This window comes from Rhizopus delemar, genomic scaffold (genome assembly GCF_000149305.1).
Source record: "Rhizopus delemar RA 99-880 supercont3.3 genomic scaffold, whole genome shotgun sequence".
Classification (NCBI taxonomy): domain Eukaryota; kingdom Fungi; phylum Mucoromycota; class Mucoromycetes; order Mucorales; family Rhizopodaceae; genus Rhizopus; species Rhizopus delemar.
Window position 1 is genome coordinate 665,879 of NW_027137829.1, and position 13,790 is coordinate 679,668.

A 13,790-nucleotide genomic window follows, 5' to 3' on the forward strand; every position below is an offset into this window, starting at 1 on the left:
TTCATCTCCAAACATTCATAATGTAATATGACAAATTATATTATATGCAATGTTCATTCATATTTTTATTTAATGTATATAAAACGATATTTTTACAATGAGTGATAATGAAATAAGCCAATTGATATAAAACTCATCAATTACCAGTTTTAAAGCTTTGCCAACTAGAGTTTGCTTTTTCTTCACCGCTAATGTTCTTGGTGTTTGATTCTGGACTTCTCTCTTGTTTTTTGCCTTGATCTTTCTTGGTATATCTTGAATCACGCTTGTTTCGTTTCCATTTATTATTACCTCTCTCATCCTTAGGCCATCCCTTGTCATTCACATCTTGCTTCAGAGTACCTACGTCTTCGTTTTTATCAGGCATATCCTCCGCCCATGTCTTATTTGCTTCCGAAATAGGCTTCTGATCAGAGGCTTCTTCCCAATTGCCCTTTTTCCATGAATCATCTTGACTAGTAGCACTTGGTTCTTTCTCATCCCATGTATCTGCTTTTCCATCTTCATCAGCACTTCCGTTGACTATGTCTTCCTTCACATTACCATTGGCTTTATCTTCTTTTACTACATCTCCATTGGCTGGTGTTTTTTCTATTGAACTTTCTTTGATTGGATCCTCTTTCAAAGGGGCTTCTTTTGGTGTATCTTTTACTGTATCTTTGTCAGATTTTACCAGTTGCTCTCCATTGTCTTTGTCTGATTGTATATTTTTTGAGTTCAATACACCAGGAGAATCACTAGTGGGATTTACCGGTTTTGTATCTGCATCTGCAAACACATCATTATCGTCAAAGTTGAACACGTGTTTTTTGCTTGAGTTTGAGTATGATTTCTTAAACATACCACCAGTTGATTGTTGTAATTTTGCAGTGATTGGTTTTGTTCTGCCAAATTTAGATGTTTTTTTCTCTTTTACTTCTGACTCTGATTCAATGGAGGGGGTTAAAGACGCCTGTTCTTGAGTAGATGTAGCCACTACAGGTGCTGTTGAATCAGGAGTAGTTGTATCAGTGATATTCGTGTCAGGCATGTTTGCGTCAGGACCAGCTGTGTCAGGAACAATTTCGTCAGGAATAGGCTGCGGTTCTTCTGGCACATTTTCTTGATTGATTAAAGGCGCAGCCTCGGTCTTTGTCGTAAATGGTACAGGACCCATGAAGCCACCGGGTGTCATTGAAGGCATAGAGAATGGATATAGACATGAATTGTCAATCATACTTGTATAAGGCATCATGATCCATACTTGAGGTGGTGTAGCAGGCATATCTTGAGGCTTAACCTCATAGTTACCGTGTTGAAGCAAGGTCTGTTTGATCAAATCCTGAATAATTTTTGCAATATATTTATAAGTTGTTTTGAAGCCAGGTCCCACAGGCAGATCTGCACCTTTTCTCAATAATTCAATGACCTCAAATATTTCTTTTCTGTGTGCAGACTTGATTTCTTTGTCAGCTGTTTTATCAGTGTATAGGGAGGAAGTGACCAATTTATCACAAATGTATCGAACAGCCAAAGGTTCTAATGCTGGATACTTATGCGAAATCACACTAAAATAACCTTGCTGGGCTAATCGAACCAAGTAAAAGAGATGAAGGACAGAAAAGAAGGATTCTTCAGGAAAATATATGCCAGCTTTGTAAGTATGGACACTTTCTTTCATACTTTCAAGTTTTTTGATTATCCTGTCATTGATATCTTTCTCTTCAATGATCTTTAACTCTCTCTCATCAGGAATGTATCCTTCTTCTTTTTTAGCTAAAATACTGTATGCTTCGCGCTATTATAATCATATTAATATTGTTGTCAGTATAAAAAGGATAAATATACTAACAACTTTTGCTTTAAGTGCTGTGATTTCTGTATCAAGAAATTTCGAAGTAAAATTTCTCTTCTTTCGAAGCAAACTTGATGATGATTCAGCAGACATTGTTGTAAGAAGCTTTTTAGTTTTTGTAGAAGCTAAAAGGATTTTTTAGTTTTCAGAAAAAAAGAACATCTAAGAGAATGAAAATAAAAGTCACGGTTGTTACGATTGGCCAGTATTCATTTAGCGTGTGTACAACATTATCGTTTCATGATATGTGTTACACGCAGCTTTGACTTTTGAAGTGCCAAAGTACAGAGTAAGAACACAAACGATGAATATATAATTCATATTGGGTCTTGTATCCTGTCTTTCTTGGAAATAAAAAGTGCTTAGCACTTTTTATCTCTGATTCTTTAAATTTTGAGAAGAAAAAAAAATAAGTGAATATACTTTTTTGTAAATCCAAAAATAAAGTTTATGATGAAACCCACTTGAAACTATATAATCAAATGTTCCTAAAGTTACAAATTTCAAGTAAAAAAAGACCCTGTTTTTTCAAGAAGGGCCCTGATGTAAATGACTTTCTAAAGAGCTTTTATAAAAACATACAGTTTTTGATCATAATGTTAATGTGTAGTCTAACTTGTTAAAAAAGCAAGTAAATAAAAGAGGCAGAAACAATAAGAGTCTAGATAAAAAGCAGTAATGAGGCACAAGCTTACTAGGAGATGACTTTGCTAAATCTTTTAATAACCTCAAAGGCTTTTTGTCTTTTAAAAATATTGGCTTAGAAGTCTCCTGTCGTCTTGATGTACGAGTTTCTTTTTGTTTACCTTTAAGCTCGTTGCATTGGCACTTTTTTCTTTCAAAGAGGAAAAACCAGTACAGTTTATATACTGCTTTTGTGGTAGAGTAATATCTAGTGCTGTAAAATTCAAAGAATGGATAGCAAAAGCGCAATTCATGCTTCATTGAAGTTATAAATGCCGAGTTTTTGCCAACGCCGCGATTTGAATAAGTGACAGCTTCTTGAATAATCAAAATACAGAATGCTTATAAAGAATTTAATAATATAAATTTTGCTGCTATGAAAAAAATGACTTTCTCACAGAGTCATTTCATTGAGCATTGTAATAGGTACAATAAAAAAATAGCAAAGTAGGAGCTGTGTTTAAAAAATACACTTTATGCAGTCAAATAGAAATAATTAGATCCTCTATTGAAGCGTCTGTAAGCTTGATACTATGCGAAGAACATTGATAAGGCTGTGCTAACTATACTTTTCGCTTCATATTACAGCGCATTGATTACAAATTAGATTTTTTTTTGACTATAAATCAATCAAAACTTGAAATGTTAATTCCTATATATTTCCTCCATAATAAAGTGAAAAATGTAAATTTTTTTAGCTTTTGATCTAGCCAAGTACAATTATGTTCTTTGAATTTGCTTACATGTGAACAGGGGATGATGAATCAAAGATGCAAAAGGGGTTGTGTATGAAATTCGTGGAATTATAGATATTTTCAATCAAAATTTGTTTTTTCTTTTAAAAAATGGAAACACGAGAATAGTAAACGTATTTTCGTATTTGGCATGCATGTAAAAGTGAATATACGTTAGTTGTTTGCATTCTTGCTAGACTCTTTAACCATAACTCTTTAATTTCCACTCTTATTTTCTAAAAAATTTACATAATTTTACAAGGAGCCTATTTACAAATATTATATAAACCAATGAAAACTAACAATCTGGTATTTTCTTTTTTGATTTTTGAGATAATAAAAAAGGGATAAAATGATACTGAATAGCTAAACCGAATTCAATAAAAAAAATTAATAAATCCTTTTGTAGATAAAACATTTTTCAATTGTATGAGAAAAATTATATAAAAGCACCATTTTTTCCCCCCTTTCAACATGGACGACTCTTTTCTATAAGCTTTTATCATAGTTCTGCTCTTTTGAAAGGTCTTTATTAACAGTCATTCAAATACATAGAATTATCTTTTTGTACCACATGCATCCTTCATTGAATGTGAATTCATCCATCACTTCTCCTGATTAACGCAATTGTTGCTGCTCTCTTTTATTCCATAGTTCTTCCTGTTCTTAAATCTTTGATCATTGCAGCTGAAGAATGGAATGCTTTTTCGGATCCTACGATTGTTATTTTTGAATTCTGGTACTTTAGGACCCAATAATAATAGGGCCAAGTTCAGAGCTATGGTAAGTCTTAATATCGGCTTGTGCCTTCCCTTTATGCGCTCTTTAAGTTGGAGATGCCAACGCTGAGAAAATTCTAAAACCATAATTATGTCGCCTTAGGTTCAAACAGGATGATGTTTAAAAAGAGCGCAACCACCATGATAGGTTTGCTTGATTTATTGAAGTATTCATCTCTTACGAGCTCAAATGCTTGTTTTACTGGATTTGTTTATTAAGAAATACATAGCCAGTAAACAAGCTTTTCAAGTCTGAATCTTGCATTTATCATCATAGTTTTTCCTATTCACTATAGCCTTGCAGCCATTTTATGCTACATAAAGTGATATACATGTCATTACAGGTTATATAAAATGATATATTCGAGTGTAGAAGGTAAAAGAACATGATGAATGTTCTCATCATAGATCATTTGAAAGCCGAACCAAGATGCTTAAGCTCTTAATAAAATCAAAGACCTGATCCATCGACTAGAAATTACCTATAGTCATGCATATTATTTTTGGCTCAGATGAGCAGTGGTAGCTTCTCTTCTTCTTATAAGACGCCAAGCGTCATTCATCTGAAATGCAGTACACTTGCATAGAATAGATGTTAGCTATATCTCTTAAAAAACCATGCTCTATAATATTTCACATCTACCAAAAGGGAACAAAAGTTGACCACTGGAATATCAGCACGAGAAAAAAAACCCGATTTTAAAGATAAAGAAGCTGAACGTATATTTAACGAAACACTAGCTGTTTATGCTTTTGGTTTAAAGAAGGATACAAAGCCTACTGATTTACATAATACAGTTTGTCCTTTAATATTTAGTTGCAGCTAATTATACCGACTAAAGTATCATTTTGTAAATCAGGTACAGAAATCGTGGACCCAGCTGATTATATCTGGGGACATTAAAATATAGGAGAAAGTCTTTGCCTTTCGTTAGATAACAAAAACGAGCTAATTTCTGTATACAGAAAAAAATCTTCAAGCCAATATAAAATACATGGCTACTAGAATTAGAAAGAAAACCTCCATTTGAATTATTTGCACCCAACGCAGACGTAAACATGTCAACAAATTACACATTTGGCGGTCAAAGAAATTTATGCTTTGCTTTGTTTATTCTTTTTTTTCTCACCTGCACAAAATAGAGAAATAAAAGCGGATGTTATTCCATTTCTTTTTTAATTGTTATATATTTATGAACCTAAAAATCCACCAGATGTACGTAATATAATTCTTATAATGATTTACAACTTGCTATCTGATAACACATTAAGGTATTTAAGCATATATAGTGTTAACTTATGGACTGATTGTTAGATGCAATGGAAGCTCAACGTGTAACCTCTAGTTTTGTGTCTATGAAATGCATTTTAAGAATAAGAGTACGCTTTAAAACTTTGGGTGTCTTCACCATGCAAAAAAGACAAATATTAAATATTCACTAGCCATCATTTTAGCCCCTATGGAGATTTCTAACCTACGCCGCGCTTTGAGGGAAATTGGCCATTGTAGTAGGCTATGATCGCTAGTAAGGATATATGATAATCACTAAAAAAATACTCCTTGAGAAGATACTTTAGTGTTTGGTGGTACCTGCGAGATGTTTATCAATAGTTTACATAAAATTCAGAACATGCGAGTGCTTTTAGGAATATCAAAATAAAGCTACCCAAATTAGTAATCTATACATTAATCTTGGAAAGTACATTTGGCACAATACTCTTGAATAGGTCATAACATACACACCCTGTGGTTATTTAAATTTATAATAGATCTTTAATGAGTACAAAGTGAGAATTTCAAGTTTTGATAATTGTTTACAAAAAAACCTCACTGTTAAATTAAGGATAAATAAGGATTACTAAAAGAGAAAAGACATGTATAATATTCCCATGCTTTAAAATTACTAAGATTAAAAGCAGTACCTTGATAGAAAAAAATAAATAAACTTCTTGATGCAAAGGTATCCTGACAGAAAAACCTCAAGAAAGAAAGAAAAAGCATATAGAGCGTATAAACAAGAATAAGCATCCTCCGTTATCAATAACAGATACGGCTTCTTTTTAATTTCTTCCACGTATTATCAGCGTAATGATGATTTGCTTCAAACTTACCTGAAAAATCTTGACAGTTTTTTTTTCCTAAATTGTATTAGTTGAAATCTTAAATAAATGAAATGTATTTAATCTGATTCTCACATGGCAGTAAAAAAAAAATAACATGTATCATATAATTTTACTCATTGAATAAAATATTTATATTTATGTAAGCATCTAGCTTATTGATTCCTGAACTGACTTAAATCAAGCAGACATACCACCTTGGCATTCCTATCGTCAATCATTTTTTTTAGTAAGAAATGTGGCGTCACTCAATTGCCCAGCTGAGTCTGATTACATCAGAAAATCGTTTTTTTTTGTGGAGTGTCTTTACCCTTTTTCTTTTGTTTTTTGTGAAACGACCAAAGCTCTGCTATGGTAAATACAACTCGTTCTGTTGATGATTTAATTATGTTTAACAGGATTCTATAGTATCAACAGATATTTTCTTTTGAGCCTTCTTCGGACGAACCAGATCAAGCAGAGAAAGACATGTATTTTGACTGTCACCAACAAGAACAATTTAATCAATTGGCGAGTGAATTCAACATTCGTTTTCATTCTTCCTTTACTCAACCTCCTCACAACTCTTTTAATCAAAGCTCAACGCATCAAGGCTTTTTTCAAGAAAATAATGACAACAACATTAGGAATGAATTACAACAATTTAATGAATTTCACACAGTAAGCCAAAAAAAAAAAAAAATATATAAAAATATAAAAAAACTCCGTGGCTACAAAGATTAATTTTTATTTGTCAAAGATAAGTACTGACCAAGATATTGTTACCAATTTATCTCAGCATTCATCTATTTATGACTCCATCTTACAAGAAGGCGATACGACAACTTCCTCTCCTATAATAGCCAAGACAACAATTAATACTTTACCACCGCTTAATGCTACACCTATTAAAGTAGCACCACTACAACACCACCCTTTAGCTAATCACCACACCTATTTATTAGCTTCTAAGAAGCCTTTGAAGGGGTCAACTCGACCTTCTCGTGAGCGTGCACCTTGGACTCCAGAAGAGGATAATCTACTTCGACTTGCGGTTCAATTGTATGGTGATAAAACAGAAAAATGGTCTAAAATTGCCGCTTGTGTTCCTGGACGAACAAATAAAAACTGTCGAAAAAGATGGTTTCACTCACTCGACCCTTCCCTTCGAAAGGGCGCTTGGACAGATGAAGAAGATCAGCTGTTGAGGGAAGGCGTATCAAAGTACCCAAATCAATGGAGTAAAATCGCAGACATGTTGGAAGGTCGCACGGATGATCAGTGTGCTAAACGCTGGAGAGAGAGCTTGGATCCCAGCATTGATCGATCAGATTGGACAGAAGAAGAAGATAAACGATTAATGGAAAAATACGAAGAATATGGATCACAATGGCAAAGGATTGCCTACTTTTTTGAAGGGAGACCGGGCTTACATTGTAGGAATCGATGGAGAAAGTTACAGAGGATTACGCAGTTAAAGAAGAATAAGCAGATGAATAGCCCTTTTGTGAATACACTGCTAGAAAATAAAACACAAAGGATACAATCTACGGTTAACAATAATACCTCATTGTCAAATAATTCAACATTCAATCATATTGTAAATTCAACAAATACAACAACCAACAGTAATAACATCACACCAATAGTAAATATACTCAACGAAACACTTTCTACCACCACTACCAACACAAGTACTACAGCTACTCATACTACACCACCAATGAATGACGTACTTATACAATATACTGCTACACCTTGTATAACAGATGATGAATTCAAAGATGGACTTACACCATTTGGATGTGACATATCTGGGTGTCATGCAGAGTTCTCATCATCTTCTGGACTGTTTAATCATATGAAAAAAGCACATCCAAATTTAGATGGAGTCGATAAGCCTTATCGATGTGCCATGTCAAATTGTATGAAGAAATATAAAAATATGAATGGACTTCAATATCATTTAAAAGATGCTAAAGGTACAACAGGACATGGTCATTCAAATTTGTTTGGAGAAGATAGGCCATTTCGATGTACAGAATTAAGCTGTAAAAAGGCTTATAGAACTGCTAATGGACTTCGATACCATAAACAACATGGACATACAAAAGATCCGCATATTGTTTCATTTGATCAAGGTCGAGTCAAGCAAAATTAAACACATGTAACTATAAGAGTACCCTATTATATGTAAAAATATCTTTTTTTGAGTTTATTTATTTGTTAAAGTATGTAATAAACATACTATGCTTTTTTTTTTATTGTTCTTCAAATTTACGTTTCTTGTCGGATGGTCCTATTGTTTCAGGAGAAATAAGAAGGTCTTTATCTTTTGAAGATTCTTTCTTATTTTCCTTTGGTTTGATGGGAAATGAAGTATTAACAACATAGTCTTTAAGTACCGTCTTCCAGAGATGTACACCTGTCTGATATATATTGTTTTCCGAATAAACCTCGCTGTCAAATATCAGTGCACTTCTTTCTTCTTCATTGTGCAGCGGCCATAGAGGCAAACCATCTCGGTTCGGATCGCCTGTTTTAGCAAACTGAGCAATAGCACCTGATATCTGTTTGGCTATTCTGTCTCTTTCATGGTCATCTCCTGGACCCAAGAATGGATTGTCTGTCCAATAGACAAGATTGTCCCAGGAAAAGATAGAGTCTACCATATGAGCGGCTTTAATTACATTCTGGACGTCATTGGATTCATAGTTCCACTGATACAGATAGACTTTATGACCATGCCTTGATAGATTCTCTGCTGTTAACAAAGTAGCCATACGGCTCATGACATCCGAACACATGTATCGAGCTACTTCAGAAGGGGGTGACATCGGTGGCACAATGTCTTGCTTGTATAGTTCATAAGCTTGTCGATTGTTTTTATAACCAAAGACATGGGTAAAATACGTACGAACAAACATCGAATCATCCATCTCTTGAAAATTGGGTAAAAAGGGAAAGAAGAAGTTGAATTCATCTCTGGTATAACCAATCATGATTTCCAGGTCTTCATAACCGGCTGGTAATGGCTCATGAAAAAAGTGCTCAATGACTGTCTTGTGTAAAAGTTGGTCGTCTACACTGTTGCCAATAGGCGCCAATCCTTCCAAGAAATTTGGCCAGGTTGTCATGAATGTTTGTGATTCAAGAAACATTTCGATATCAATGGATTGTAGGTCCTGCAAGAGATCAGATTCATCTAGACCCAGCGATCTTACAAATATGCTGCCTTTCATTTCTGCCCACTTCTTTGGGCTTACCATGAACATGGGCGGGGATTGCAAGACAACTCGACGAAATAATCCTGCAGTATGAGGGGACAAGATGAGAGACATGATACAAGTAGCTTATGGTATAAAACAGTTTAGTTGGCGACTTTTTATCCTTATTCTCTCTTTACCTCCTGCAGAAGATCCAAATGCAGTGACGTTGTTAGGATCTCCACCAAACGATGCAATGTTTTTTTGAACCCATTTTAGTGCAGCTACACAGAAACAAAACAAAAAAAAATTAGAAAAATACACAAATAAGCATGCAATACACTCTACTTATTTGATCCAATAAACCCAGATTTGCACTTTCTTTTAAATCAGAAGAAATATGGCCCATAGACATCCAACCCAATGCACCTAACCGATAATTGAAACTTACAATAATCACATCGTTTCTCGCTAAATTAGTTCCATCCCAAAAAGGTTGACTTGAACTTCCACTGTTTACAAAAAAAAAAAGTCAATAATTTCCACTTGTCACAACATATTTAAAGTCGTACATGCCTTAAGCATGCACCAGGATGAAACCAGACAATAACAGGTTTAGGTTTATCGGTGGAACTATGGCTGGGTCTCCAAACGTTCAAATAAAGACAGTCTTCAGATTGATAATTAATTTCTACGCACATCAAAGTATCAAAAGGCATGGCTGTCTGTGGTGCGGCAGGAGCATGAGCTGTGCAAGTTCTTTCGGTGTTTGGTGTGTCGAGTGGGACGGTAGGTCGAAAACGAAGGGATCCAACGGGTGGTTCGGCATAAGGTATGCCTAAAAACACGTCGACTTGATTAGCCTCATCTTTAAAACCTTGAAGTTTGCCAGAACTAGTTTGAACCGATCTTGTTAATGTGAAATCTTCTAAAGGGACTTCATCCGTCATTCCTAATGTACAAGTAGAAGAGGAGGGAGAAAGTAAAGGAAAATATATGCTAATTTCATATAAAGCTAAACGTCTATTGGCTGACCCAAGCGGTTGGGTCACTTCAAAAAAAAAAAAAAAAAAAAAGTGATACAGGTGCCTGTATGCCATAAATGAAAGAATAAAAGCATTTTCGATCTTTTTTATGATCGATTTGACTGTGATGCTTGGGATGTAAGGTTAAAGTATGAAATGGTGATCAACCCATAATTTATATAAAATAGTTGTGCGATTTCAGCCTGGATCGGAATTCATTGATGGATTTCTCTTCTACTTTTGTGCCCCATGGATGTTTATTGTCATTAAATTAATGTACACAACGGGAACAAATAGTAATGAATTCCAAAGGATAAAATCACTGACTCACTTTGGCAAACAAGAACTTGATTTAGAATCAGAAGTATTTTTTATAGTGTGCAACCATGCTTGTTTAATTATTATTTCAGTGTAAAACCTTTATAATAAAAATTATAAAACCTATTCTTGTTAAACCTGCATGCGTTTAAAAGCTGTATATGCGTCTACACACAAACATTTAGAAAATGCGCTATTGTTGTCATTTTAAAAGTAGGCACTGACTGTCAGTGCCAATGGTTAGCATAGTACCTGATTGTCCCAAATGTAACCCTCCGACTGACACTTGCAAACTGACCGATACTCAGCTGACGTCAGTTGAGAATGATGCTCATCATAAGAACGCGGATGATGGATCCCGTAGGAAGATCCCTTGCTCGAGTTTTAATTTATCCCAAGATCCACAAAGTGCACCTGTTTCATCAGGTGTGATCTTCAACACGGAGACTGGGTACTCTGTATGCTTACAATTGATTCTCATCATGTCTTTGCTGCTATTCAATTGACTGATCCCATCCTTAAAGCACCCTCGGAATAAAAAGTACTGGACCATAGACACCTGATGGCTTGTGCTCTTTTGTATGCATCATTTCCAAATTGCACATAATTTTCATATGGGCTGTTTCTTTTACTGACCTCTTTCTATCTTTTTTTAAAAAAAAGAAAAGTGACTAGTTCTGTCGGTTCCTTTTTTTATTTTGTTTGTATTTTACATAAATTACAAAATCAGCCTACTGATGTTCTAATATTTGTGGTAGGTGTACCTTTTCCATTCACGGAGAAAAAGAAGAAAAGAAAATTTGATTCTTGATAAATTGATCCTTGCAACTTGTCAAAATTAATTGGTAACAAGTAGCTGTTATACTAAACAAAGGATATGGGGTATGTTTGTGCGCCCACTGTCACTTGTATTTGTTTACTTAATTTGTTGCTAGGAAATTAAGTCCGCTCCTTAATCTTTACAAGACACAGAATCATTTGAACATTTTAATAGTTGAGTTTGTTATATTTAGATTAACTTTTGTCTTGTGTGTAGGTCTGTGTTTAATGGTGGTGACGAAATTGCAATTGAGTTCCGAGCGAAAGGAAGGGGTTTTATATCAGGAGTTTAAGTTTCAATCATAATAAGGAGCTTCTATGAGTGAAGGAGGGGCAAAAAAAAATAGAGAAAAGGAGAACATCAAAATAAAAAAGTGAGGAGGTAGGTTTAGTGACAACTACCTTCAATCTTTATCATCCATCTCCAAAATACAGTTCATGCTCCTACTCGAGAAAATTGTGAGTGAGTTAATAATCACTTTTTCAAAAAATAGCATTAAATAAAGAAAAGGGAAAGCTTAAAAGTGCATTGAATCCAATAGACAAAAGAGTGGCTTATTGTAAGCCCGCGTCCCTTTCTTTTTTATAACCTGAAACATGACGGTAGCTGAAACAATTATATGTTTCTTGTGTCCTTTACTTGTTTTGTCAATTGGAAGGGGGGGGAGATAATGTTTTTGTATACATGAAAAAAAAACTTTAAGGGGGTAATTTGCACTACAACCCCTTATATTTAACGAAGAATGACCACCATAACTAAAAGGCTTAATATATGACAGAATATGTAAGGATGATATCCGTCTTCTCTCTCTCTCTCTCTCTCTTTTCTTTATCTCGATTTTCTTTCTGTACACCGTACTCACGCTTCTCCCCCCTTTTTTTAGTGTATGTATGTTTGAGTGGGTGTAAAATGGTAGAAAGGAAAGCGTGAAAGTGCATGCTATTTATTCCTTTTTTCTTCTTTTTATTTTTATTTTTCTTCTTTTCTTTCTCTCTCTCTTTTTTTTAAAAAATATCCCCGTTGTTAATATCAAAATATGACTACATGTGTTGTTTTAGGCCATTATGCATACCTAAAGACATTTTGTATTTATTCCAACTCTACTTCATTAACTTATTTTTGCTTGGAAGAAATGGATCTCTTATTTTTTAATAACAAATTAAATACAAAATCACATTATTTGAAGCAACTGTTCGAGGCAAATCCGCATCATTTTTCAAAAAATAGCGATGGTCGCACGTTTGTGATGACACCTAGTGTGATACAAATAGCACGTTCTTTCAATTATTTCTATCTCGCTGAGCTTTGTAAATTAACGGTGGATGAATTATTGGGTAAAGTAGCAGATCCACTACTGAAATGTATTGATTATGATCAATGGCGCATGGCGCTACCTGCTCCATATAAAATGGAAAATCATGCCGACCTGGAACTTGAACCTTTAAATGGAAATGAATGGTTCTTTATGTCTTCAGCCTCTCCCGAAGCCAGAACTATAAAAACAGAAAAACAATACATGAAACCGAGCAGAAATACACGAATGTAAATTCAGAAAAATAGAAATGTTTTTATATGCTGTATCACTCAATTAAACTTTACTAGGTCAATAGAAGAGCAAGGAAAAAAACAGTACAGGCCAATTACAACAACAACCATCCAGCTATCTACCATTCTGTATCAGTGGCTCTCAACAGACATTAGTGAATACCAGCCAACCTCTACCATGTTTCAGACATTAAAGTCTGTAGAAAAAATGAAGAGGCAACAGCAGGCCATTATCGAAACACGTCAACGACAGATTGCTTTCACAGCTCCAACCAAAGTAACAAGATTAATGAAGGGAGCGATGCGAACAGACAGGAAATCGTCAGCATCCACATCCAGCCATTCGCCTGCTTCTGATACATCCTTTCCACCAAGCCCACCTGTCTGCTCAGACAAGCGAAAAAAAGGGGCTTATTTTCACAGCAACAAAAAGTCTAGATTACTTCCAATCGCACAAGAAAAAAGACCAGTGCTGCCACTTCCATCTCAACAACATGAAAATTCAGAACACAATCTTCATTTATTAGCAAGCCAAGCGACTCAGATGAGAGGATTGCCAATTTCACCCAGTCTGTCTCCTTCTTCTCCTCCAACCCCTTTTTTATTACAGCCGATTGGTAAACATGCTAAACAACCACCGTTGCGTTTACCTTCTATTCGGTCCATGCTATCAGAACTACCAATACAAATTGGAAGAAATATGGACTACTGTGCATAATCCCCTTACATTCTAAACAGGAACGAG

General features: G+C 34.8%; 5 protein-coding genes across 5 annotated transcripts; 2 read left to right on the plus strand and 3 right to left on the minus strand.

The window, feature by feature from the left end:
- Nucleotides 1-136: 136 nt before the first annotated feature.
- On the minus strand, nucleotides 137-1,927 carry RO3G_04471 (uncharacterized protein; the record flags this gene model as incomplete). The annotated part of the gene is made up of 2 exons (XM_067659061.1): nucleotides 137-1,777; nucleotides 1,832-1,927. The coding sequence occupies 2 exons, from the start codon at nucleotides 1,925-1,927 to the stop codon at nucleotides 137-139; spliced, it is 1,737 nt and encodes a 578-aa protein (XP_067515162.1).
- A 4,576-nt stretch (nucleotides 1,928-6,503) lies between these two features.
- Nucleotides 6,504-8,292, plus strand: RO3G_04472 (uncharacterized protein; the record flags this gene model as incomplete). Its single annotated transcript, XM_067659062.1, has 3 exons — nucleotides 6,504-6,506; nucleotides 6,561-6,812; nucleotides 6,871-8,292. 3 exons carry the CDS (start codon nucleotides 6,504-6,506, stop codon nucleotides 8,290-8,292), a joined length of 1,677 nt encoding a protein of 558 aa, XP_067515163.1.
- A 100-nt stretch (nucleotides 8,293-8,392) lies between these two features.
- Nucleotides 8,393-9,472, minus strand: RO3G_04473 (uncharacterized protein; the record flags this gene model as incomplete). Its single annotated transcript, XM_067659063.1, has 1 exon — nucleotides 8,393-9,472. One exon carries the CDS (start codon nucleotides 9,470-9,472, stop codon nucleotides 8,393-8,395), a length of 1,080 nt encoding a protein of 359 aa, XP_067515164.1.
- A 425-nt stretch (nucleotides 9,473-9,897) lies between these two features.
- On the minus strand, nucleotides 9,898-10,287 carry RO3G_04474 (uncharacterized protein; the record flags this gene model as incomplete). Its single annotated transcript, XM_067659064.1, has 1 exon — nucleotides 9,898-10,287. The coding sequence occupies one exon, from the start codon at nucleotides 10,285-10,287 to the stop codon at nucleotides 9,898-9,900; it is 390 nt and encodes a 129-aa protein (XP_067515165.1).
- A 2,621-nt stretch (nucleotides 10,288-12,908) lies between these two features.
- Nucleotides 12,909-13,763, plus strand: RO3G_04475 (uncharacterized protein; the record flags this gene model as incomplete). Its single annotated transcript, XM_067659065.1, has 2 exons — nucleotides 12,909-13,042; nucleotides 13,103-13,763. The coding sequence occupies 2 exons, from the start codon at nucleotides 12,909-12,911 to the stop codon at nucleotides 13,761-13,763; spliced, it is 795 nt and encodes a 264-aa protein (XP_067515166.1).
- Nucleotides 13,764-13,790: the final 27 nt, after the last annotated feature.